Here is a 26,681-nt window from a genome sequence, read left to right as displayed (position 1 = left end):
CATATATCAGCACCTAAGATAAAAAACTACATAGTTACATAAACATTCATATATGAAACTCTGTTCCAATAGTAGTGGTAAAAGACACAAAACATTCACTAGTGGCACACGTGATGGTCGTGACGCTGCAAAGGCAAGCATACACCATGCAAAACAAAGTATTCAAAGATACATGTGAAGCATACATGCAGCACTTTGTGGGTGCAATATTCCCTTATCCTATTTGGGCTGTCACACACTGTAAAATGGTTAACAATTTGTGTGAGGTACTGAGTTAAATAGGTCATGTGAGAAGTAACCTGCCATATCTCAAAATGGCAACCTTGGTTCAGTTCTGACATTCCTTTCCATAGAGGAAACCAAAACTGTGAAAAGGAAGGAAATGCGCCCATTCATTCTTTTACCAGCTCTGTAAGACGGTAGCTCCAGAGACTAAATCGGCCCCAGCTACCTACTTCATCAAGCAGATATACCCATAGTCCACATATCCGACCCTTGTTCTCAGCCGAACTGTGGGTTAGTGTACCTTCACATCATTGCCTTCTTTGGCTGTCAGATTCCTTCTGACAGTGGTGTGTTTTGGATACCGAAACAGTAGCCTCATTACTCCATATTCATTTAGAATTTTTAAAAACCCTATTTTGTTTACTTATTGATCTGTGACACTTTGGGGGTCATTCTGACCCCGGCGGCCAGGGTCGGCGGGAGCACCGCCGACAGGCCGGCGGTGCCCCGCAGGGCATTCCGACCGCGGCGGTTCGGCCGCGGTCAGATGCGGAAAACCGGCGGTCTCCCGACGGTTTTCCGCTGCCCTTGTGAATCCTCCATGGCGCTCTGACACCCCCTACCGCCATCCTGTTCCTGGCGGGTCTCCCGCCAGGAACAGGATGGCGGTAGGGGGTGCCGCGGGGCCCCTGGGGGCCCCACTTTGTATTTCAGTGTCTGCTCTGCAGACACTGAAATACGCGACGGGTGCCACTGCACCCGTCGCACCTTCCCACTCCGCCGGCTCAATTCTGAGCCGGCGTCCTAGTGGGAAGGCCGTTTTGCACTGGGCTGGCGGGCGGCCTTTTGGCGGTCGCCCGCCAGCCCAGTGCAAAACCCAAAATACCCTCAGTGGTCTTGCGACCGCGGAGCGGTATTTTGGAGGGGGGAACTCTGGCGGGCGGCCTCCGCCGCCCGCCAGGGTGAGAATCACCCCCTTTGTCACAAGTGAAGTTGGTTCACATGGTCAGCGTTATGCTGGGACACGGATAGCAGTCAAAAGGGTTTGCAGAAGGTTAGTGTACCTCGAAGGAGCTCTGATACATATGCCTGGTGGCTGCCATATTTGTGAGTGGCCTGTTCTCCTTCTGGGTGCGTGCGACCAGGTGACCACTCGCGTCATCCGCAGATGGTGGTGTGATTCGATGTGCATCCTTGTCTGCTGTGGAGGAAGAAGTTTTATCTCTATTTGGGTGCGGTTCTCCGATGCACTGACACCCCACCTCCAAGTGGGGCGGGTATTCACACGTGCATTTACATTTCTTAGTGAACTGGCATGCCCTGCAGGTTGCCACATGATTGGTCACTCTTAGGAATCGACCTATTCCAAGGAGTGGGTCGGTTGTTCACCAGTATTTCTTTGTGAGGGCATATGTGTACCAGTCTGTCCTGTTAGGTTTTGACACTTCCTAAAGGAGAACATAGGTTTATCTATTCTTAGTATGCTCAAAGTCAGAATGCTCCAATGTTTTCTGATAAAATTTGATATCTTGTTCAAACGGGGGCCAAACCTTATTACACAAATTGGTCTTGTTATCAGAGGCTTCTCATACATCATTAGCAGCACCTCCCTATTGTCATTCCCTGCCCTCTTCCTTGCTCTTTTGATGATCTTTTTATAGTAATGTTTTTCCTCCTAGTTTCTTACTCAGTTTCTCAGCATGAATTTGCAAACTTTCTTTGTCAGTACAATTATGTGCCAATCTCAATAATTGTCCTATAGCAAGACCTTCTATCGGAGAATGAGGTTGGAAACTCTCATAATGGAGTAGACTATTCCTATCTGTTGGTTTGTAGAAAACCTCTGTTTTCAGAGTTCCTTCATCTGGGTAGATCTTAGGTCCATGAAGGATATTTCTGATTGACTTGTGTATTTTGTGAATTTGAGGAATGAGCATAAGCTGTTGACCACAGGCTAAATTCACCAGCCTCTTCCTTCGAACCTCTCCAGATCACAATGATGTCATCTATGTATCGTTTCCATTATATACTCTGATTCCAAAATGGATTCTCCTCACTGTAGATAAACTGTATTTCAAAACTATGACTGTACAGGCATGCCAGACTGGGAACACATGCTTCCCATCAAAGTGCCATGTGTTTGCAAAAAAAACTCACCCTCGTATTCAAACACATTCAATGTTAATTTCTTATGAGCACAATCTAACTCAAAGTGAGTAGGGGTCATCTGATTCCTGCCCTTGGTTTCAATAGGTTTTCAATTACTAATGGGGTAGATTCTTGTGGGAGGTTTGAGTATAATGACTTTACATCTAGGATCACCAGTACTTCCAGTGCTGGATTGAACTCGATATCTCTCAACATATTCAATATGTCTTTTGTGTCTTTCAAGTACAAGAGCATTATGCTTACCAAACGTTTTTAGAAAAAGTCACAAAATTGTGACAAATGTTCCAGCGCAGAGGCTATTGCTGATGCTATTGGTCGGCCAGGGGGTGAGTGTTTATTCTTATGAATTTGGAGAAGTATGTAGAAGTAAAGTATGGCGGTTCTTTTTGTACTAGAAATTCTGCTTCTTTTTCTGTGACCTAACCATTACCCAGAGCCCTGTTTACCATAAAGGGGATTTCATCCATTATGTCTGGTGTGGGATCCCTATTTAATTGTTTTTAGAATCTCGTATCTTCAAGTAGTCTTATGCGTTCAGCATGGTACATTTCCTGTGCTAGAATCACAACCCCTCCTCCTTTATCTGCTGGTTTATTAACAATGAAGGTATCTTTCTGTAGTTCCTCTAGTGCTTCACTTTCTGCTCTTGTAAAATTTTGGAAAGCCTTAATGCATCTATACTTAAGTTTACTGCTCGTTCGAATGCCTCTACCTCTGGAGGTAATTGAGGCAGTGCTGGAGTGAAGGTGGATCATCCATGGAGACCTGAGTTTCTTACTACCACCCTGTCCTCAGTTTCAATATCTATTGCGGGAAAGAAATTTTGGAGTCTGACCTTCCTCAGAAACTCTGCTACCTCAATCCTCAATTTAAAGTAGTCATCCCTGGGTGTTAGGACAAATCCCAGCCCCTTTATTTATCATATCTTTTTGGATTTAAATCAGTGCTTTGCTACTTAGTTTAATCATGTTATCCCTGTCTTGTTGCAGGTCCTGCTGGTCCCTGGTTGTGGTTCCTTGGATGTTTTTCCACCCTACTCAGTTTCTGTCGCCTTCCAGGATATCTGCAATCTTTTGTTCTTCATCTGCCTCTGTCCAAAATTCTGTGAGGCAACGTGGTGAAGGAAGCCTCCATTTCTCTCTTTTTGTTAGCAGACATGTTAGTTTTAACCTTCATCCAAGAGCCGTAAGGACACCCTCAATGCCAAGGAGGCAGCATAACCATGTTACAGGGCCTCCACACCAGTACCCTGCCAGTAATTCCTGTGCCTGATAATGAGGCCTTTAGAAGCAGTAGTTGCACCAAAAAGTGTTCAATGGCTCTGGAGCTCACACTTACCAAGATCTACACCTTCATAACCCTTTTGCAGAATTGTCCTGTCAATTCGAGCGATGAGCCAGGTGCCCAAGAAAAAGCTGCAAAACAGCCTGAACAGGCACGCGCTTAGGCCCAGGATGACATTGTAGAAGAAGAAAAAATAACTGAAGTTATGGAATGTCTTCCTGTAAAACAAAACATGAGACAGTTTAAGTCAGACTTCCCAGGTAACACAAAATCCATTCCCTTAAGAGAGTCTCAGTTGATATGGAACTTGTCATTAGCACATTTGCCATTTGTCATGGATTAACTATTACTACCCGCATGGATTGACCTGAGTTGCTGATTATTAGGTCATCCTTCCAAAAGACAGGCAACAGCATTTGCACCTTTATCATTTAGCCCAGTTCTGGAGGTGGTTAGTTTTAAACACTGGTATTTGAATTGTACAACGAGTGTTATTTCATAATCTTCCAAAAAAAGTGGGAATAGTTTTCTTTTTTTCTGGAATGATTTATTAAGTTTAATTTTAGGTGATTTTAACATACAGTATATACGAAAAACATTTGTTAAACTAGATACCCACAGTCATGGTTATCCCTTAACTCCCAGGTCATGAGTGCCTTCTGGTAAAAAGTTTGGCCCTCACTTATGGTGATTTGGCGTAGGGCAGCGCAGCGGACCTGTTGTGCTGCCCTACGCCAAAGTGAAAGGGCAGGAATGCACAGTATTTACAAAATACATTGCATTCCTGTCCTTTCCCACTGTCCTGGTGTCATTTTGCAGCATAGTACCAATACAAATGGCACGTTCAAGCACAAAAACAATCCTGAGAGACGTTTTCCTCTTTCTATGTGAGCTGTAAAATGCAGAATACATGGAAAGTGGAAAAAACAAGAAGAAATAAAGTTATTTCTCCTTGTTACGCCTTACCTCAGGAGGCGTAAGGTTTTGGGGCATCCGCAGGTAAACATGGTTTTGTAAATCTGGGGAAGAGTCAAAATGCAAAGGTGTTGCCTAGGAACACCCACTGCGCTGCCCCTGGAACGCTTCCTGAGTGCATAGTAAGACAATGCAGCAATTTGTGCTTCCTTGCCTTCCTCCATACCTATAAGGCCACTTAAAGCCATGCAAAGTGGCTTTGCATGGCCTCATAGATATCATTTTGTAGTTTGTGCTGCCAGACCATCACATAAAGGGACGCTATGGTGGCACAAGGGGCTCATAAATATGCCCCTCTGTTTCCTTGGAATGCGTCAGCTTTATCAAGATCCGAGCCCGTCTACTTGGTATGTTTGAAACATTTATATTTATTGTTCAAATATTCATGGTGATCAGCATATTAGTTTTCACATAAGAAGAAATCACGTGAATTTGTTATTGTTGTATTTAATATACAAAGGTGTATCAGGCAATAGTTTCATTAATACATGCAGTTTATACTAGCACATTCTGTCATCTAAATGGCTTGTAATAAGAAGAAACACTGGCAAAGCCAAGAGGCCTGGCATTTGATCAAGCCTTTTGGCCTTCTCTGTGTTTTTGTTATCATTTTTAGTACACCTTTATTACAAAACCACTAAAAATACCAAAGGTGGTTGCATTTTTCAGTCACAAGCACAAGAGCCCACCAGACCCTGGCAGGGAAACTCATTGCTTTCTGTGTGGGTGACAACACTGTGCTTGGGCTGACCCACTGCCTCATGCAGTATGTTGTGGCTGGCAGACGCAAAACATGAATGACACTACTGCAGACCAATGAAGGAAGATCACTGGCTAAAAATATTAGAGGTGACTTGTAATAGCAATGACATCCTGAATTGTGGACACAGAAGCATGTTTGGGGCTGTGAGATGCCTAGTACCTGGTGCTCTTGTTTGCTGGCTCTCTGTCTAACCACAATAGGAAGACAATGAGGAAGTGCTGGTGGCACTGCCTCATGATCTATTACCTGCTTCTCTAAATTCCTACTCACCATTAGAGGTGGATGAGCCACTGAAGGCTTGAGCCTAGCCTGAACGAGACGCCACGCTCTGTTTCAGTTTGAGGTCTTCTTCGAACCCCTAGCCAAAAAGAGCAGAGCCTACATGTAGCTTCTGTCTACCACTTCAACTCCCACTACTGGAGAGCAGAGGAAGGGTTAACCAGATGGACTGTGAGGAAAGACCTATGGAGTGTTGTAAAAGGGCAGCAAGGACATTATTCTTTTGATTTTTCATACAGTCCCTGCGTTGATGAATATTTTCACACAGCACTCTACAGTGTCTTGGATATCGACCAGTCTGAACTACCGCCCTCGCCGCAAATGGTAATGAAAAAACGAAACTGGGCTGTGCTTTGCACTTGTGTTCATGAGGACATGTAAATCTGTTCAATGATCGGGACTTTTGGGCCCATATTTATACTTTTTTAGCGCCGCATTTGCGGCATTTTTTGACGCAAAAGCGGGGCAAACTTGCAAAATACAATTGTATTTTGAAAGTTTGTGCAGTTTTTGCGTCAAAAAGTGGTGCAAATGCAGCGCTAAAAAAGTATAAATATGGGCCTTAATTTTGCTAATAGGTGTAATTGCTTTCTCTGTTGTGTTCAGCTTCTCCTAAAATCAGTCCCTTTGACAGTTAAGGGTGGCAGTGATATCAATACATAAAAAGGGCACCTCACTCACCCTTAACTTAATTTTCTATTTTTTCCAGCAAGGCCTCTTGGGTCAACTTGATTTAACATTATGGTGTGTTTATTTAACAGAGTGTACTGAACCAGCACCTCATAAAAAACAGTAAAATGTTTTCAAATTTGATGTAAAATGAGAGGGCAAAACAGATATCCATCTAGTGGCAGAATTGCATAATGTGAATCAGGAAGCCCTCACCATGAACAGTGTTTTTATTAACGATATAATTTCAGATGTTGCAGTGATTTTATAATTGATGACACAAAACATGTCATGAGTGATGTAATACATGAGGGAAATTAGCAGTATATGACGAGATATAATTACTTGAGGGCATGAGTTATAGTTAGCTGAAATAACTATAACCAGTGAATTTCAGAGGTTTTGGTATGTTTTAACTGACATTTTCATCCAACTAAAATGTCCCTTTAACCTTTGTTTTTTTTAGTGAATTTCTAATGTTTTTCTTCAATATAAAGTAAGATATCATTTCAATTCCTAACTGTAATGTCACTTTAATATTTGTTTTTTTCCGTGTTTTTAAAGTATGATGTCCATTGCCAAGGTCAATGTAGGGGTTGGGCGCCCAACCAACTGCCTGACTATGGCCATAAGCCAGACCTGCGCCAAACACCTGGGGGAGTCTAATCCCCTCCCATGTACAACCTGCCACCCTGCTGTGCACAGACGTAGGCTGTGAAAAACATAGGGTTGGATGCACATTGGTTATTATATGATAAACAAATAAATGAGGGTCAACTTAAGTGAGGCAGACCTACTGACTGCAAAGGATCAGAACACCATAATATAACACGTGTGCCTACTGGCTTTATCAAGGGGTCAGCACATCAACATATATAAAGTAGACCTCCTGACTTTGTCAAATAGTCACCAATAACCTTAATCAAATCTATAGTTTATGAGTTCATACATAACAATATTTAATAAAAGTGATTGTCATAAAATATTTTCAATAAAGCCATTTTGAACAGAATATTAAAATGTCATTGGGTCTTTTAAACATTTTTCAGGCCACAAAGTGCAGCCACAGAACAAACCACTAAGGGCCCTGCACTCCAGTTGAAGACCACATTGCAGCAGCTCAGAGTGTTTTTAAAAAATTTGGTACGCTCTCCTGGGGTCAGAAATTCAATTACGCAGGAGACTTACTGTATTTTTTTAATGTTGCTAGGGGCTATTGCACTACCTGCAGCCCTCCAGAACATAAAAAACATACTTGGCAGTGCCCCTGCCCCTTTTAGGTGCGCCTGTGGCCACTAGTTGACACCAGCACCAGAGGATTCCTTTAAAAAAACAGAAAATGCTGGATGAAACACGGAATCGCTTTCCCCTTCCGCACTTCTGTGATATCAGCACGCCACGAGGTGCACTGACGTCACAATTTTCCCCATCAGAGCCGGAGAAAGCAACAGGCAAGCGCTCACTCTACACTGGTGGGGACAAAAAGGCCCAAAAAGGTGTGCCCATGTTTCAGAGAGGTCTCATTTGAAAGGGGAGAGTCTCCCCTTTACAATGAGGCCTCTCTGAAATGTTTTTCCTGGCAATGAATTGCGGGTGTGCCATAGTCCACTGCCAGGAAACCCATTAGACCACCAGAGAGATCTCTTTGGGGGGTCGGCCCTCGGGGTAAAGGGCTGCCCCCCCCAGAGGCATTTATATTTAAAAATACAGCTGTTTTCTTCCCATGGGGGGTGCAATTGCCCCACCAGGGGATAATTAAATAAAAAAAAAAAATTAAGATGACATTTTCAGGGGGTCGGCCCTTTACATGTGGGGCCCAATTTTTTATATAAATGTGCTGTTTCATGGGGTGGGGGTTTATCTATTAAAGAAAACGGATCTCTCTCTCTCTCTTTTTATATATATTAGTTACTGACGGTCGCCAGTAGGTAGTTATAGTTATGACCTAGTGTCCATAGGAAGAGTGATTTTTCTTTTGCTAACAGCTTTAGCGCCGCTTGGCAAAGCTCTTTCAAATTTTCAAAGCACATACTTTAGTCAGTTCAGCTGTGTTCTAAGTTTCAGGGTGATTCGTCAAACAGGAGCCAAGAAAAAGGGGGGTCCCAAAACGCATTTGCCCCATGTATTTCCTCTCCGCAGCCTTTGACACTGTGTGCCACCACACACTCCGCACACGCCTCCACAACATAGGAATTCGCCACAAAGCCTTAGACTGGCTCACCTCCTTCCTCACTGACCGGACCCAGAGAGTCCGCCTTCCACCTTTCCACTCCACCGCTACGAAGATCATCTGCGGAGTCCCCCAAGGGTCCTCCCTCAGCCCCACACTCTTCAACATTTACATGATCCCCCTAGCCAACATCCTCCGACCACACGGAATCACTATCCTCTCCTACGCAGATGACACCCAACTCATCCTCTCCTTCACCCGCAACCCCACCACCGCCAAAACCAACCTACACGCTGCTCTCCTCGACACCGCCAACTGGATGACAACTAACCACCTCAAGCTTAACTCCAACAAAACCGAGATCATCATCTTCGGCCCCAACAAAACCATATGGGACAACTCCTGGTGGCCCATCGCCCTAGGCCCCGCACCCACCCCCGCAAACCACGCACGCAATCTCGGCATCATCCTGGACCCCTCCCTCTCCATGACACAACAAATCAATCCACTAACCTGCTCCTGCTTCCACACACTCCGCACTCTAAAAAAATCCTTCAAATGGATTCCCCCAGAGACCAGGAAGACAGTCACCCATGCACTCATCAGCAGTAGACATGACTACGGTAACGCCCTCTACGCCGGCACCACACTCAAACTCAAACGCAAACTCCAGAGAATCCAGAACACAGCCGCACGCCTCGTCCTTGGCCTCCCCCGCCACAAACGAATCTCACCACACCTCAAATCTCTTCACTGGCTCCCCATAGACAACAGAATCACTTTCAAGATCCTCATCCACGCAGACAAATCCCTCCACAACACCGGCCTGACCTACCTCAACGAAAGAGTGAACTTCCACACTCCCACCCGCAACTCCGATCAGCCGACCTTGCACTAGCTACAGTCCCCCGCATCCATCGAACCACCACAGGAGGCAGCGCCTTCTCCTACCTCGTCCCCACAACCTGGAACTCCCTCCGCACCAACCTCCGCAAAACAAAAGACCTCCTACTCTTCAGAAAAACCCTCAAGACATGGCTGTTCGAACAGTAACCCCCCTCGCCCCCACCACTAGCGCCTTGAGACCCTCACGGGTGAGTAGCGCGCTCTATAAAAAAATTTGATTGATTGATTTTCCCACAGGGATTTGAACATGACTACAATCCGGACTGCTGGACGGAATTTCAACAAACTTGGCAGAATGCTGTTCTTTGAACAAAAGTGTGGACTCTTGCTGGATAAACGGGCAGGAGCATTTCCTTTATGGCTGAGTCACTTATAGAAGCTACTGACACCCACACAGATACTCATAGACCCACTCAGGCTCACCCACCCACTCACAGACCCACTCACAGACTAATGCACTCACTCACAGACCCACTCAGAAACTCATGCACGCACTCACAGATGCACTCAGAGACTCATGTACCTAATCACAGACCTACTCAGATACTCAGGCACCCACTCACAGACCTACTTAGACACTCTTGCACCCACTCTATGACCCACTTACAGACCCACTCAAAGACTCATGCACTCCTTCACAGACCCACTCAGAGACTCAGGAACTCACTCACAGACACACTCAGAGACTCAAGCAAATACCCATAGTCCCACTCAGTCACTAACAGACCCACTCAGACTCTCACACACCCACTCACAGACCCACACAGACACTTACACACCTACTCACAAAGACACTCTCACTTCCACTCTCACTCCCATAGACTCCTCACACCTACTCTGATACTCAGACAGACACTCTCACACCCTCATAGACCCTTTCACACCCACTCTCACACTCAGGCAGACACTATCACACCCACTCTCACACTCAGGGACACCCTCTCACACCTATTCTCACACCTAGAGAGACAAGCCGTGCAGCCAACACCCATTGCACATGGTTGAAGGCTGAACACAGAACGGGGTTGGGTGGGTATAGGGGGATGGCCACAGCACCTGGCCCCAGGCCAGGCCCTGTGGCCTATCCCCACCGCTCATGGCCAAAGGCTGAGTAAATTCAGAACCTAACTATAATGTCCTTTTAACCTTTGTTTTTTTCAGTGAATATATTTATTCACTTAAAAAAACAAAGGTTACAGGGACGTTATAGTTAAGCTCACATTTTAAATGTACAAAACCATAGAAATTCACCAGTTATAGTTAGAGTTACCTCAAGTAACTGTAACTTGTGCCCTAAGGTAACTATAACTCATGCCCCCGCCATTGGGTCTGTGAGTGGGTACATCAGTGTCTGAGTGAGTCTGTTACTGGGTGCATGAGTGTCTGAGTGGGTTTGTGAGTGGGTGTATGAGTGACTGAGTGAGTGTCTGAGGGTGTCTGTGAGTGGGTGTTTGAGTATCTGTGTGGGTGTGCCAGTAACTGTGTGGGTGACTCGACCACAAAGGAACCTCACCTGTCCTTTTGTCCACAGTTTTGCATAGAATATCTACCCAAGTGGAGTTCTTTCTGACTCCTTGGTTAAATGTCCAGTGTGTATTCAACAGTAGAGCTGCGTTGTAGACCATGAGGAAATGTCTCCAGTGACATTGTGTGAATTTGGCAATATGAGTGTGACTCGTGCGTTTTTCTCCAAAATTCTGGGATAACATCAATCCTCCTATAGACAGGCCAATGAGACTACAAAGACGTACATCTTCACCAAACCAGTGCCCTTCCTCTTATCTTCATGACATAAGTAATTATTTGTTTGGTGGGGATGTTCTCATGTGATATCTTATTGGGACAGGGGGCCACCCCCCCAATTCCCAACTGATTTTAGCCCCAGGGACCCCTATCTCCTGGTGCCTAGCCTTAAAATATATAATATAATATAGGGTGGGAGGAGGGGCCGTGCAGCTTGAGAGTGTACACAGAGAAGGACTTCACTCTAAGCCATGTAGGTTACCCTCCCACGAGTCACAGGAAAAATTGTATGGCAGCTTGTCCAGTCACTCCTTCACAAAGGTCATAAACTTTATGTGGACAATTTTTGTACAAGAGTAGAGCTCTTCACTAAGTTGTACAAAACTGGCTCTGTGGCGTGTGGTACAGTTCATTGCTGCTGCAAAGGATTCCCGCAGGAGCTTGTTTGTAAGTAGGTCAAGAAATTCCAGAGCACTGCATTGCGGTCCAACAAACTGCTTGTAGTCAAGATCTTGGATAGGCGTGATGTGTATGGGCTCACTTCAATTCATGATGAGAGCACTTCCCCCTCACAGTTTAGGGTCAGGTGTCCTTAGTTCACAGTCCCACCTGGCTACTTGGTTACAACAAGTAATTAGGTTAGATGAGAATGAGCAGGTTCTTCAGCCATACAATGCAAGTCGTAAAACTCACACTTGCTACATGTAGTTGTTTACCCACCTGAGCCAGGTGGTACTATACAATGTGTATGATGTTTATTGTCAGACACCCAAAGGAAGACTCAAGTCTTTCCTTGACTTTCATTTGTCCATCATTGAAAGTCTTAGTGCTACAGAAGCAGAAGCCTCACCTTCATATGTTCTTGAGAACGTGGCAAGGCTGCAGGAGCAACACTTTGCTGATTGCATTCCTGAAACACTTAAAATGGCTCGACCATGTTGTCATTATAAAGTCTGCTCTAAGTACCGAAAGGGGCAGGAGAGTTATGTTTACTGTTCACAGTGCCCGTCTCAGCCACCCCTGTGTTTTCCAACTTGCCTTATATTGTACCATACAAAAGTGAAGTACTGGTAAATTGACTAAGGTGGAGCTGCTGTTAGGCAAACTCTTCAATGGCTATGCATGAATACCTTCCTTCCATGGGCCACAACTACACTAGGCAAGTAACTGCAGAACTTTAGTTCCTCTACTTGAGAAATCATGGCTTTCCTTATGGCCCCCTCGACACCTTTATCCACCATGAGAAAGTGGTAGGTGTTCTGTTCACTGATTTACAAGTGCATCATAGTCCCCACACTGTGTATAATGGTGGACCGATCATGTGCCACATTGTCATGGATTACCCTGTGTGGCAAACGTTTAAAAGATTTACTAGATTTTGAAGTGCTTTATAGGGAAACTAGGTGTACAACACAAGGACCACAATGATAGCCCACAAGAGTCAGAATAAGTGTAATAAGTCAAACAAATGGCCTGTGGAACTTAATCACCAACATTTCTACTTGGTTTGAAAGTGTGCAAGCTCAAATAGTAACTTCTATCATAACCAATGTTATTGCAAAAGGGTATAGGACACAATAGCTTGTACGATGATTGTATTCATATCTTTAGAATAAGATGTGAAAACAATAATCATACAAGATATTGTGTCCTGTATCCTTTTTCAATAACACTGGGTATGATCAGGACCACTGGAATTATGTGATTGTGCAGCCGCAGTGATTTTCACATAATTATAGATTTCCAGCATTTGCCACATAATCCATTATCTGCCCTATAATCTGCAGGTTTTAACAAAAAAAGTTTGCTTCTAGCTCAAATGGTTCAAAAGTTAATAATAACACCTGTTGCTGTGCAGTGGAAGGCCATTTGCAAAGCTAGACTGGTCAACTTTTTCTGGTTTATTGTTATTTTTCGGTGTTAAACTGGTACTAATGAGGTGCAATCAATGCTCTCAGAGTGTTATCAAGTTTAAAAAGGACAGAATAATGAAGTAATATCATTACAAAATGTGTGGCATTGTACCACATAAGTTGCCTTTTCCTACCGTATAATTTACTCAAACCTGCCACATAATTTGGTCCTCTCTTACCGCATAATTCTAGGGGCCCTGGGTATTATGCAAGTTAGTAATTGAGTTTTCACACTTTCAAAGCAAAAGTAGAAGTGTCTGTGAATGAGTCCCACAGGACATTTGTTTGGCTCATTACTTTGTGGAACTTAGGCAGTATTCCCCAGCATATCTGCCTTAGTTTTAACTGTGGATATGGTTGCTCAGTTCGAGTAATGAGGCCTCAGAAGGCATACTCGGACACCCCCAACTTACATCCACAAACTGGGAGGAGTTGAATTTAACAAAGTAAATGTGCTGAAGACGCATGAAAGACATGTTTTCTTGAGTTTCGAGTAGCTAGGGGCGAAAGGCATTATTATAGGTTTACTTGGCAAGTGTACAGGGTTAGTCAGGACTCTAATGAGGACAGAGATATCAACGGGTAAGAAAAGCTTAGGGTAGGTGTGCTTTCACAAGGATATTACGTAGGTAGAAGGCAGATAGTGTAGGTAGTACAGATACACATGCCATGACGTTTATTTTCACCTACGAATTCAAACACTGAATGACTATGGTACGTGGGTAAATGTTTGACCTGTTTGCCATGTTCATCCTCCGTCAGAATATTAGTAGATGTTCAGTTTACTGTATGATAAGTGCATTACAGCCACAACACTGCACATAACAGTGGATGGGTCATATGCTGCGTTCTCACAGCCTACCTTGTGTTTTAAAAAATACTGTTCTTCATAGTATATAATGTTTTCTTTAGGGAACTTTGGCAGTGTTCCCCAGCATGCTTGCTTTAGTTTCAAAGGTAGATAGACTCCATCATTTCGAGGAATGACACCTCAAAGGCATACTTAGACACCCACAACTTTCATCCACAAACTGGAAGAACTTGGATTTTCCACAGTGAGTGTGCTAAGGACACATGTAAAACGTGTTCCTCAGCCTCATGTGGCTGTCATGGGAGCTATTAGTAAAGGTTCACTAGTCATGCATTCAATAATAATCAGAAAGGAAAAGTATTTGGGGCATTGCTGTGGTGCCTCCTATGCAAACCTACAAACCACAGACATTTTTAAAAACTAAACAACCACAAGAGTCCAGGGTGGTGTGTCTTGCATGGATCCCACAAGCTTTTCTTACCAAAAATGCTCTACAAAACTCAAACTCTGTCTGAAATCACTGATTTGCCTTCCATTTCTGTAATGGAAAGTTCCGGAATCTGCAGGAAGCCACACAATTCGTACCACTCTGTATTACCCCACTTGTTCTGATAAAAATGCTGCCCCAGGAGATGCCCACTGACCTTAGTTTGATCTGTTTCTGTCACTGACACTAGGCCAACTAACACAAGTGAGGCACCATTTTTATCAAGAGACTTGGGGAATGCTGGTGGATGGAATTTTTTTACTCCCCACAGATTCCAGAACTTTCCATCACAGAAATGTGAGGCAAATGTATTTTTTATAGTCAAAGTTTGAAGTTTGATAGGGATTCTGGGTAAAATAAAATCTGGTGAGTCCCACACAGGTCAGCCCACCCTGGATACTCCTAGGTATCTAGTTTTCAAAAATATACAGGTTAGCTAGGTTTCCTACGTGCCGGCTGAGCTAGGGTCCAAAACCTACAGTTACCCACATTGGAAAAAAAGGGTCAATTTACAGTGGAAAAATATGATGCTTCCATGCTGTGTTTTGGCCCATTTCCTGTCACGGACACAAGGCCTACCCACACAAGTGAGGTAGCATTTGTATCAGGAGACTTGGGGTAATGTCGAAAGGATGGACGTTTGTAGGTTCACCCAGATTCCAAAACTTTCTGTCACAGAAATTTGAGGAAAATTTGTATTTTAGTCAAAGTTTGAGGATTGCAAGAGATTCTGGGTAAAAAACAAAAACTGCTGAGACCCATGCAAGTCAGCCCACCTTGAATATCCCTATGTATCTACTTTTAAAAAATGTACAGGTTGGCTAAGTTCCCCTAGGTGCTGGCTAGCTAGGATCCAAAACCTATAGCTACCCATATTGGGAAAAAAGGGTCATTTTTTGGTGGAAAAATGGAATTTGTCCATGTTTAGTTTTGGGCCATTTCCTGTGGGCACTACGCCTACACACACAAGTGATGCACCATTTTTATCAAGAGACTTGAGGGAATGCCAGGTGGATTGAAATTCGTGGCTCCCCACAGATTCCAGAACTTTCAATCACAGAAATTGTGTTTTTTAGTCCAAGTTTGAAGTTTGCAAAGGATTCCGGGTACAAAAACCTGGTGAGACCCACTCAAGTCAGTCCGTCCTGGATAGCTTTAGTTGTACAGTTTTCAAAAATGTACAAACTGGTTAGGTTTCCCTAGTTGCCAGCTGAGCTAGGATCCAAAATCTAGAGCTACCAACATTGGAAAAAAGGGTCAGTTTTCGATGGAAATATGCAATCCATCCATGTTGCATTTTGGGCCACTTCCTGTTGTGGGCATTAGGACTACCCACTCAAGAAATATGCCCTATATATTGGAGACTTAGGGAAATGATGGGAAGTTTTTGGCTCCCCACAGATTCCAGAACTTTACATCACAGAAATGCAAGGAAAGTGTGTTTTATTAGTTAAGGTTGGAGTTTTGCAAAGGACTCTGTCTAAAAAAAAAAAAAACAGGGAGACTCATACAAATCAGCCCCCCCCCCCCCCCTTGATGCCCCTAAGTGTCTAGATTTAAAAAATGTACAGATTGACTTGGTTTACCTAGTTGCCGGCTGAACTAAGCTCCAAAACCAACAGCTACCCACATTGTGAAAAAGGCTTCATTTTCAGTGGAAAAATGTGATGCTTTCATGTTGTGTTTTGTTGTGCAGGTACCAAGCCTACCCACAAAAGTGAGTTACCATTTTTATCGGAAGACTTGTGGGAGCATAAAGTAGTAGAACATTTTTAATTCCAGTTGGCTTTTGCTGCATTTGTGCCTTTTAAATGTAAGTCAGTGTACAAGAAAGAAGACATTCTGAAAAGTACCCTTAAAACCCACAAATTCATAGTTATACAAATAAGGGCTGCTCCTAAAGCAGCTGCTAAGCGGTCATGAGTCTTAGGGACCTCACCCTCTAGGGTTAATTTGGGTTTTTGTGGAAGTAATGTGGGGCCCTCATCTTGAGCCATCCAGTGGCACTGGGAACACCATCACCAGATGATGATAGAAGCAGAATCCAAGGGACCTCACCCCCGAACCTTGCAGTTCACTGCCTGCAAGAGTGCGGCGGGCAGGGAAAAATGGAACTCCCTGCCTCACTCTTGCAGGTAGGGGACACAGGTTTGCTCCCACTCAGCATGAGCAGAGGAAAGCTGCTCCCACCACACCACAAACAGTGCAGACTGAGGCTACCTACCGCAGTCCCATCGGTAAAAATTGCTGTGGGTATCCTGGGTGGGCACTGGGGCACTCAGGGCACTTTAAGTGTTGGGGCCCCAGGGTTTGGGATGACTGAGACTTGTTAATCTCCTTGGGAGAGGGGCCTGATGCCCTCTCCTCTAACAATGACTGTGACCACAGTGATAGGGGTCCCTGGGGCCTCTGAAAGTCTCTGGGGACTCATGCCTCCCTCCCCTATGAGTGTATGTAGCCCTGGGTGATTGGGTCCCCATGACCTCTGAAAAGCTTGGAATGGGGAGGCTGTGAGCCTCTAATTATGAATGCTACCCCTGGGGATGAGGTCCGGAGCATCTACAAGGACCAGGGAAATTAATGGTCAGTGTCCCCCACCACATGGTTATTTTTTTTAAATATAAGGTGGGAGCCCACTTGTTTAAAATAATGGTGTTACTGCTGATCGTGAATTTGTGGTAACATTTAAAGAAAAAAAAACACCAGGGTTTTGGGGGGCGGGAGAATGGGGGGGGGGGGGGCGGAGGGGATGGAAGTTTCCTATCCTGTCCCCTATATATTTTTTACACTTATTCTCAAGACAGAGGACTGAGTTCCCGAGTCCTAAAAGGGCTGCCACCACAACTAAGTTGATGTTGTGGCATCCAATCAGATCTTATCTAGAAATATCTTGCCTCTATGTATCCTCCCCTTGGCGTGAAATACACAACTTTTTTAAACGTTATTTTTCTAAAAAAAAAATTTATGGATTTACACCAAATCACAAAAAGCACATTTTCTGAACCAATAGCTTGCTTTTTGAGACATCTGGTAAAATTCAGTTTAGCCATTTCCTATGGAAAAATGAATGGTGAAAACATGTTTTGTGACCCCCCCCCCCTTTTCTCTTGGCTCTCCTTGATGTCTCACCCTGAAACTTTCCATAAGGTAACCATAACTCGCGCCTTCACCATGCACAGTTAATTACTCCTCCTATATTACTGATGACACCATCTATCCCACCTTTCATATTATCACTGCAACATTTTCAATAAAATATTGGTCAGACAAATGTGCATGGCGAGGGCATGAGGTATAGATACGTTAGGGAGCGTGTTATAGTTACTTAAAAGAACTCTAACTGCTGAATTTCTATGGTTTTGTACCAGTAATTCACAACCTAACTATAACTTCACAGTAACCTTTGGTTTTTCAGTGAAAAAAAAAAAAAAAAAAATATATATATATATATATATATATATATATATATATATATATATATATATATATATTTATATATATTCTTTCAAACAATTCTGCGAGTTACCGGTCAGACCCACCTAAGTGCGTTGGTGCCGTGAAGCGAGCTTCGGCACCCATGTCAATGATACCATGCAAGAAAATACAGCTAGGGCACTCTTTACGATGAAAGTAATACGTTTATTGCGAAGTCAGGGACAGACACGTGTTTCAGCTTAGCAGCCTTTCTCAAGAGCGGGTTCAATCGCTTCGCCTGTGAAGATTACATTGTGCAACCAATCACGACTACATGGTAAACAGACTATAATTAAACTAACCTCCAGCTCACATCAAATTTAAGTGAAATACAAACACAATTATCTGGTGCTCATGTGGTAATGTACATTCAAAAACAAAATTGTATAAAACAAAATTGAAAGAAAACGAAATTAATACAGCAACTCTTCGTGAACACAATTTACAACACAATACATGTCCATGTTACAATCTGTTCTTCCCAATAAAAAAGGAACAACACATCCTCACGTAACGAATACAAAGTATCAAACTTAACCCTGCCAAAAATTTACATGTAAAGGATACAATGTAGCAAATCAAATCCACCAAGTTCACCGCGTTTGTGATATCAAGGATCTGCCAGACAGTAAAATCGTGTCACATATGCGAGTCCCTTAAAGCCACATACGCATCGTTACCAAGGGTTGCTGGGTACTGACGTACGTCTTACTGGATAGGCATTTAGAACCCAGAACTATTCTTTCAAGTGGGAAATTAATAGATGGACATCCGTACTAAGGGATGTAATGTTTCATAATGGTGTAAAGCCCTAGTAGGTAAAAGTAATATGAAATGAGCAGCTTTATATCATCAGATGGTGCAAATGAGCCCTGATGGACATATATTATTGGCATAATGATAGTATAATATAGCCATAATGGCTGAATTGAATACATCAGTTAGTGTGCAAGTGCTTACATTTAAGAGCATTTGCATCAAAATCAATTTCACCCTGCCTCATAATTGACTCTGATGCGCCGTGGACACCTAACACCCAAAATCAAACGTGATGATTATAAAGCCCCAGTGAGCATTTGTAATGTCATTACACATTGTGTGTACTAAATTTGGATCATTACAGTGAAAAACTACGGACAAGAGAACATATAAAAACCATATCACAAAATACACAATAAGGGAGTGGGGAAAATGTAAATCTAAGGCATCCAAAAAATGTATGTATATATGTGTGTCTGTGTATAGTTTATTTGTCTTAACACTCACGAGGACGTGCATTGGAAACAAGAGGTGCGCATTGACTGCTATATGAAGGTAGTCCCTGAGGAAGACTCCACTGTAATAGACCATTAGGAATTATCTTTTTATTAGCATTTTTACATGGAGCAAACTGCCCCGAATTTGGAGCTGACACCAAGAGTCGAACCTGGTTCCCCAGTTCCAAAGTTGTCAGCTCTGGTAGTACCCTCATCCTTTCTCGTATCATGATGGGAGCGCCCACTCCAACCAATTTCTTGTCCTGGACTAATGCTCTCTTCTGCCACCCAGACATACATTGTCTTTCTGGTCCCTGGAAGGTTGCGGTGGGAGACTGAGTCATTTACCTCCAATCTGAATCTGGCGGCCGTTATTTGTAAAAAAAAAAAGAAGATGCATAAGGACTTACCTGTTGTTGAGTGCTAATGGTTTCTTCTTGTCTTCAGGTGACATTTTCGGTTGAAGGAAGAAAACAGAGGCTATTGTAGTCTGTATTATCACAAGCACAATGACCAATGTAACTGTCAGACTAGAAAGAAATATAAGTGCATCAACTATTAAAGGTCACCCACAAATGTATGAACAGACAAATTATATGGATATTTTATCTCCTGCTCTGTTTGAATTACATTTTGCCCTGAAGAACATGCCTTACATCTTGGTTTGAGCACCAAAACGTGCATCAATCAGATGAATAGATATGTTACATTTGACAAGACTGATAGTTATGCCGCATCTAAGATAACATAACATAAGAACTGTGCTTTGATGAATTTTCAACTTGAGGTAATATTTCAAGAGCACTGTCTATTGATGCATGAGATTGATTGTCGTGTGATCTATTAATATGTGATGGCCTACGTAAAAATACAAGAAATGAGTTAAGTGAAAAACATTAGCCTGTCCACAGTTGATTTAGTCATGATGTTTTGGTATAAAGTCTCTGGTAGAAATTAAATCACTAGGGAATTAATTGATTACTCTGAAATGTATTGGTGCTGTTACATTCCACCACCATGGTGTGAGTTTGAATACGAACATTGAATTGCCTGCCTCTCAACAAACATCATAATTAGAGTGCAACAACAAAGATACATACATCCTCTATTTTTTTCTGATTTTATACAGCTTGAAGCACAATTAAATAAAGCCAAATATTTTCTGTCAAAAATGGTGGAATGTAACATTTCCTGCATAATGAATTTGAATAGCTCTGTGATTTTTAATACAATCCAGAATTATCTTCAATGCTTACCATCAAGCCTACATAAATACAAGAAATAAAAGTTGATAATTAATATATTTTAAAGTATTGTCCTTTGTAAACAGAGAAACAGAGAAAGCCATATGAGTGATATCTGCAGGCAACAAATATGGAAGTAACCAAGAAATACAAAAATGTTCATAGAAATAGGTCTTTGATTTTTTTTTGCATCATGTGAGAAATCACTTTATTTGCTTTATTTTTCACATAGAACGAAAGTAAGATGGCCGGAAGCGGTGCAAGTATTGCTAATTGGTGGCGTGATTAGGGTACGTCATTGTGGAACATCTGAGCCAGATACTTGCCCTCATGTAGCAGTCCATAGAAAAGTTCAAAATGTCTATATATTGGAATGATAAAATGTTCGGTTACCCTACTTTTACCACAGGATTGACAAACAAGGTTGCAATCTCTCAAAATGTTTTTTTTTTTACAATACTGTGGTTATTGAAAAATTGAGTATGTTTACAAAGTATGATATGAGCGATAGTGTCCTGCTTACAAGCAGATATGGAAGATCATTTTCTCTTTTATCTGGACGTTCATCCATCTTCCTCCTCCAAAAAAGACTAAATGACATAATTAATGTGCATACGTTTTCCATAAGTCTTGTGTTTCTAGATTGTTAGGTCCTAAATAGGGACAATACATTTGAGGCACCGAGATTGAAGTACATGTTCCGTTTTCCTCCTGAAGTTCTCCTTACCCAGGGGCAAATGTGTTCTCCACTCTAACCCCCTGGAGCTTAGATGCAGAGCATGCAGAGGGCTGCAGAGGATGGTGATGACTATGGCTATGCACTGCAAATGCGAAGGGTGGGCGAGGTTGTCCGGAGTCTGTCCAGGGGTTAAGGAATGAGGCCAAAGGTTTACAGACGGTGAGAATAGTGAAGGCCTATGTGTCTAGTGGGGCTGATGTTCTGTAGAGTGGTTGAGGATCTTCTGAGCACGGCTTGGATGAGTAGTGTGACTGTTCCTGTGCTGATTATTGCTATGGTCGTGCAGAATGTAATTCAGTGACAAAGAGGGTACTGGGCATGGTGACGGTTTTAGGTTAATACTTCATTTTGCAATAAACACCATAGGCTCAAGTCACAAAACACTCCAAAAATTTACACGCCAGGTGCGAATTTATTATTTTTTTCTGCTCATAGATATTGACAGCAGAATGCTGGTAAAGGTGCCCATTCTCAGATTTCCAGGGATGGTAGTGACAATGTCTGTTTTTCATCCATGTTAAGCATAGTTACACGCTGGGGAAAAGCAGTCCTGCTGTAAAATTGCACATTGTTTTTCAATTTTGTGTCTCTACCCCCAGAGAAACCAATTTTCCCATAGGAGAAACCCCTTTGCTACGTCACTACGAAGTGTAGAGGTGTTATGTTCTCCTTCCCTCCTTGAAGGGAATTACGTTCAGCCGTTTTCGGAGCAAATAGTGACTACGTTTGTGATAGGAAAGTGTTGGAGAGGAGATTGTAAATGTCCAGATACTCACAAGTTAGAGGGTGTTCAAATAACTCACAAGGTAAATCAAGCCTTGTGCCACCCACTCCCCTTCACTGCATGAGATTACTACTTCGTAAGTGTACCTAGTTGTGATGCATAGATAAAAATTCATTTACGCTGGCCGCAGCCATGGTGCGCAGCCGCAGGGGAGTTATAGCCTGCATCGGATTCTCACTGTGGTATTCCACGGTGTGAGAAATGGAACCTAGGGCCTGCCTGCAATGAGGAGAGGAACCAAGGATCTGCCCGCAGTCCCACGTCCGGGCCGGCACCACCTGCGAGAAGTAGCTTGCCAGGTGAGCAAGTCATGAGGGGATGCTGTGCCCCGCCTACCCCTTGGAGTGGGGAGGCCATTGCAGCCTCATCCAATCCCTGACCCACCGTGCCCAGAGAAGGTACTGTGCCCCCCGACCAGTGTGGGTCCAGGGAAGCATTGCGGCTTCCCATCTCTATTGTCGAGAGACCCGCTTTTCCCTGAGAAGCCCAATTTGAAGCCGTACATAGCACCCTGAGGGTGAGTGCGCCTGCTAACACTGCAGATTTTTTTTGCAGAGGCCTGGAGGGCCAAGTGAGGCCTCCCCTTTTATGCCTGCAGCAAGAATGTTTCGTCCTTTGGGCAGTGTCCTGGGGGCCCCGAGAAACTGTATTCTGGCAGGGTGAGACCTCACAGGAGGCCCGCGCTTTGCTGCATCTAGGGATTCACCAGACATCACCATAAAAGGTCTGTATTATTCCCTACTACAGCTGTTTATTCTGTTATATATGGTACTGATTCCCTGATGCCCCTGCAATACCTAATGCATTATTACTGCGATACCTGTGGTCATTTGCGTAATCGTGGTGGCATCTGGGGAGTTAGGTGTTTTCCCTAACCAAACTGCTGCATGTCATGACCTGATATTAGACTATATGTCATGTAGATACTTGCACTGTCAGGAAAACGAGTACTAGTCAGTAGTGGTGTAACAACCACAGTATTTTTTGATATATTTTGTTTATGGCCTATGGTACATATTTCCAATATATGATCCATATATTTTTTATATAATCCTATGTGGAGTCTTTTGTGGTGTTTTTATTGTGTCACTGGTGGGAGTGTGTTTCACAAACACTTTACATATGAACTCTTGGGATAAGTCTGACTGCTCTGAGTCAAGCTAGCAGGGGGTGAGCACAGGTTATCTTTGGTGTGGAACTGACTTGCTCTGACTAGAGTGGTCACTTCTGTCTGGCTTAGGTGCACACACTAGCCAACCAGAAACCCCATTTCTTACAGTTAGTAATTCAGGAAAACACCAATTTATTTTACTACCATCAGGTTCACCAGTCCTGATTGAGAGAGTCGAGAATCTATTTTGTTGAGCTACTTCAGTGTCATGTAACCATCGAGATTCCATTTACCATCTCCAGATGGAGACCCTTTGTCTTCTCCTGACATCTGTCACCACCATATTAGTTCCAAGATCAAAATACAAAGGGCCTGATTACAACTTTGGAGGAGGTGTTAATCCGTCCCAAAAGTGACGGTAAAGTGACGGATATACCACCAGCCGTATTACGAGTCCATTATATCCTATGGAACTCGTAATACGGCTGGTGGTATATCCGTCACTTTACCGTCACTTTTGGGACGGATTAACACCTCCTCCAAAGTTGTAATCAGGCCCTAAGTGTTTTTCTTACTTATGCAGGATGTTCTGTAATCAGAGGTCCTGGGAGGCCACAACAGAGGAAGTGAGCGTTGTGTTCTTTCTTGTAGACAAATAATAAAGTCAATGGATGATTTATTCATTTTTTTTCTGGCACCTTTTCGGATGCAGGCTTCAGAGCTTGATGGTGTTGCAGGGTTATCTTGGTGAAGCCACTACTCACTTGCAGTTGGCTTTATCTTGTATTTCACCACTCAGGCTTTGTTAATCACTAAAGCCTCTCTTCAGGATGACTATGGACTTGATTACTCAAATACATAAAACATTGCTTTGCCTTTTATCTAATACTTTCCAAATGACTCCTGACCTGCAAATTGCTGAATTTCAAAATAGCTTCAGAAATATAGGCCCCGATTAATACTTTTTGGTGCAAAACTGCATTACGCCACCAGACATGCACCATATTTATGGAATGGTGCAAGCCGGTCAAAGCGTAGGCTAGCATAAACAAAATGACATTAGCCGGGTGGGGCTGGCAGTGTGGAAGAAGGGGGTTTTGCACCAAAAAATGACGCTAGGCAGGTTAGAGTAAAAATAAATGACTCTAACCAGTCTAGTGTCATTTTCTGACGCAAAACCATCCATACCACATGACTCCTATCTTAGAAAAGACAGGAGGCATGCCCACCACCCCAATGGCCAGCAAGGGGACCAGGGTCCCCTCCTGGGCACGGCCATTGCACCCAGTGCCATGTAGGGGGACCCATTTCAGGCACCTACCTGGAATGAGGTCCCCCATCTTATGCTGTCCTTGTGGTGTAGGTGGGGGAGTCCTTGGGGCCTAGTGAGGGCATCTGTGGGCTTATTCCATGGTGTTCCACCATGGAAATAGTCCCACAGGTCCCCTAGTGCCTGCCCTGACCCAGGTGTTAAATAATGGTACAAAGCAAGCTTTGCACCATTATTTGACCCCACCCGTGTGTGATTTTAGCACAGGGGGATAAATATGGCGCTAAGAACATAGAGTCATTTTTTGCACGGGAACACCTACTTTGCATCTCATTGGCGCAAAGTAGGTTTCTACGTCCAAAAAATGACTTTAACTCCATATATTTGGTGCTAGACGTGTCTAGCACCAAAATTTAATTATGGAGTTAGTTTTGCACTGAATTTGCATTAAAAAAAGACGCAAATTTGGCGCAAAACAAGTACAAATATGCTCCATAGTATTTAATAATGCCAAGTCATGCCTTTTTGCTCCTAATTTTCTTCAGTAGAACAATGAGTGGTACTTTGATGTGCCCACCAAGATCTACTAAATGTACTGTGTTCTCACCAGTGCTTTTCACTTGTTACAACTGAATGTGCTGTGCTTTCTCTTTGTATGCAGCCTTCATTGTGCTCTCAAAGTGGGTATGTGCTTCTTAGGAATGTGCTTTGCACCCCAATGTTGTCGCTGAGGTTTGGAAGTAAATGAGTGCTGTAGAAGAAAGCAGCTGACTTAGGACATTGATGTGGGAATCAATGTTGGGCCTTCTAGCAGCTGTTTAACACCATACCTGGAGGGAGGGGAGCGGGGCCCTTTACCTTCTGGTTGACGGAGTTTATAGAAAAAAAGGCGCTATAAATGAGGGTTGCAAACTTTTTCTGAACCTCAGTAGTGCCAGTAGTGGTTATTCATGGACAGTTAATGCTCTGAATTTAAAAGCAGGCCTCTAATTTCTTCCTGAGGTGATACAGCCCATCCTCTATAAAATACTCACTGTGGAGCAGCGGTTCAGGAATTTAAGTCAACCCTACACACTCAAAGAGACCAAGAGCTCCAGGCCAAGTCTCCTACTGTCATGCCAGAGGGCCGAGAATTCTTCCTCTCACTCAGGCAATTACATGACCATCAAATGTTGCGTCCTTGAACAAGATCTCCACCATCAGGAATCGTATTCAGCTTAAGAATCCAACAATGGCCTTGGGGCTGTCTCCAAACACACACCAGCTTTTTTGTAATTGAATACGATGACACAGGGGAAGAAAGATAGACAGGTGTGGCCGTTGCAGAGATCTCTAAGATGAGATTGCAGCCATCTTTGCTCCTCCCCAAGTGTCACTTTTTGAAAGAAAGTTCTTAGTAGATCCCTTCGGGTGACTATTTCTTGGAAGGAGAAGGGGCATGCATCAATTCATATAACAAAATGATGTTTCTGAAATTTTGGGCTGCAGCTCAGGGTCAAATGAATTGTGTTAGTTTGTTTTCTTTCTTTCTTTCTTTCTTTCTTTCTTTCTTTCTTTCTTTCTTTCTTAAACGCCATTGGCAGATGTGGATGGTCTGAAGGATGTGTTTGTGTATCTAGTTCTTAGAGAATCTTTCTTTCCTTTAACAGGGATTGATAATTAGGAAATCTAAATCACCTACGAATAGTTTTAAAATTGCCAATGAACGACACAAAGAGTGGATTAAATGTAAACTATTTTATGCACACTTACACTGAAATCCCCAAGCCTTTCAGCATTTCCAATGCTCGGTTTTCTATGATGGGCACTACAAAAATGTACATGATGGCCAGTCCAATGAGAGACTGGATCACATGGATAACTTTATATCCTGTGAAAATAAAGTATAAACAAGTTCAATAATGGAAGAATCCAAAAGGCATTGTAATTTTAGAATTATATATATTTTTGTAAACATACCCCAAAGGATGTATGCAATTTGCCAGCCTGAATACCTTGCTATTGCAGCCTGTTTGAGCAAAAGAAAAGCATTTGAAAATACAATCTGATACAATACATTTTGCTTTCCTATGTATTGTTAAGTAATTGTCCAAGTGTCTAAACACAATGCACTACAGTTGACAGTTGTTACAGTATTCCTTGGTAAATTTCCTTGTAAAGCAGTCTCCTAATGATCAGTGCTGACGTATCATAAATATCATTAACTAGTGCACAAATTCTGAATCATTGAGGCATTCCCTCAACGTAAATTGTATTCAGATACTATATGTGAATTTTCTGAATAATCAAGTTTGGCATATTAAAGCTTCCATTCTGAGGGTCATTCATCTTTGTCTTAAAACCTGATTAATCGTCAGAATATTTGACCTTCAAAATTGCATACATCTTTGCTTTCAACATCATATGGTA

General features: G+C 43.0%; 1 protein-coding gene across 1 annotated transcript in view; it reads right to left on the bottom strand.

Moving 5' to 3' along the window:
- The window catches only part of LOC138296986 (stimulated by retinoic acid gene 6 protein-like), a 499,158-nt gene that overhangs the window by 117,253 nt on the left and 355,224 nt on the right, over positions 1–26,681 (bottom strand). The window contains exons 13-16 of the mRNA XM_069236505.1: positions 26,232–26,280; positions 26,025–26,142; positions 19,535–19,654; positions 3,733–3,896 (exon numbers count right to left, since the gene is read on the bottom strand). Coding sequence (XP_069092606.1) covers positions 3,733–3,896; positions 19,535–19,654; positions 26,025–26,142; positions 26,232–26,280 — 451 coding nt within the window. The remainder of the gene's footprint in view (positions 1–3,732; positions 3,897–19,534; positions 19,655–26,024; positions 26,143–26,231; positions 26,281–26,681) is intronic.

This window comes from Pleurodeles waltl, chromosome 1_2, assembly GCF_031143425.1.
Source record: "Pleurodeles waltl isolate 20211129_DDA chromosome 1_2, aPleWal1.hap1.20221129, whole genome shotgun sequence".
Classification (NCBI taxonomy): Eukaryota; Metazoa; Chordata; class Amphibia; order Caudata; family Salamandridae; genus Pleurodeles; species Pleurodeles waltl.
Note: the sequence above shows the minus strand (reverse complement) of the source record. Positions and strands in the feature narration are given on the sequence as shown.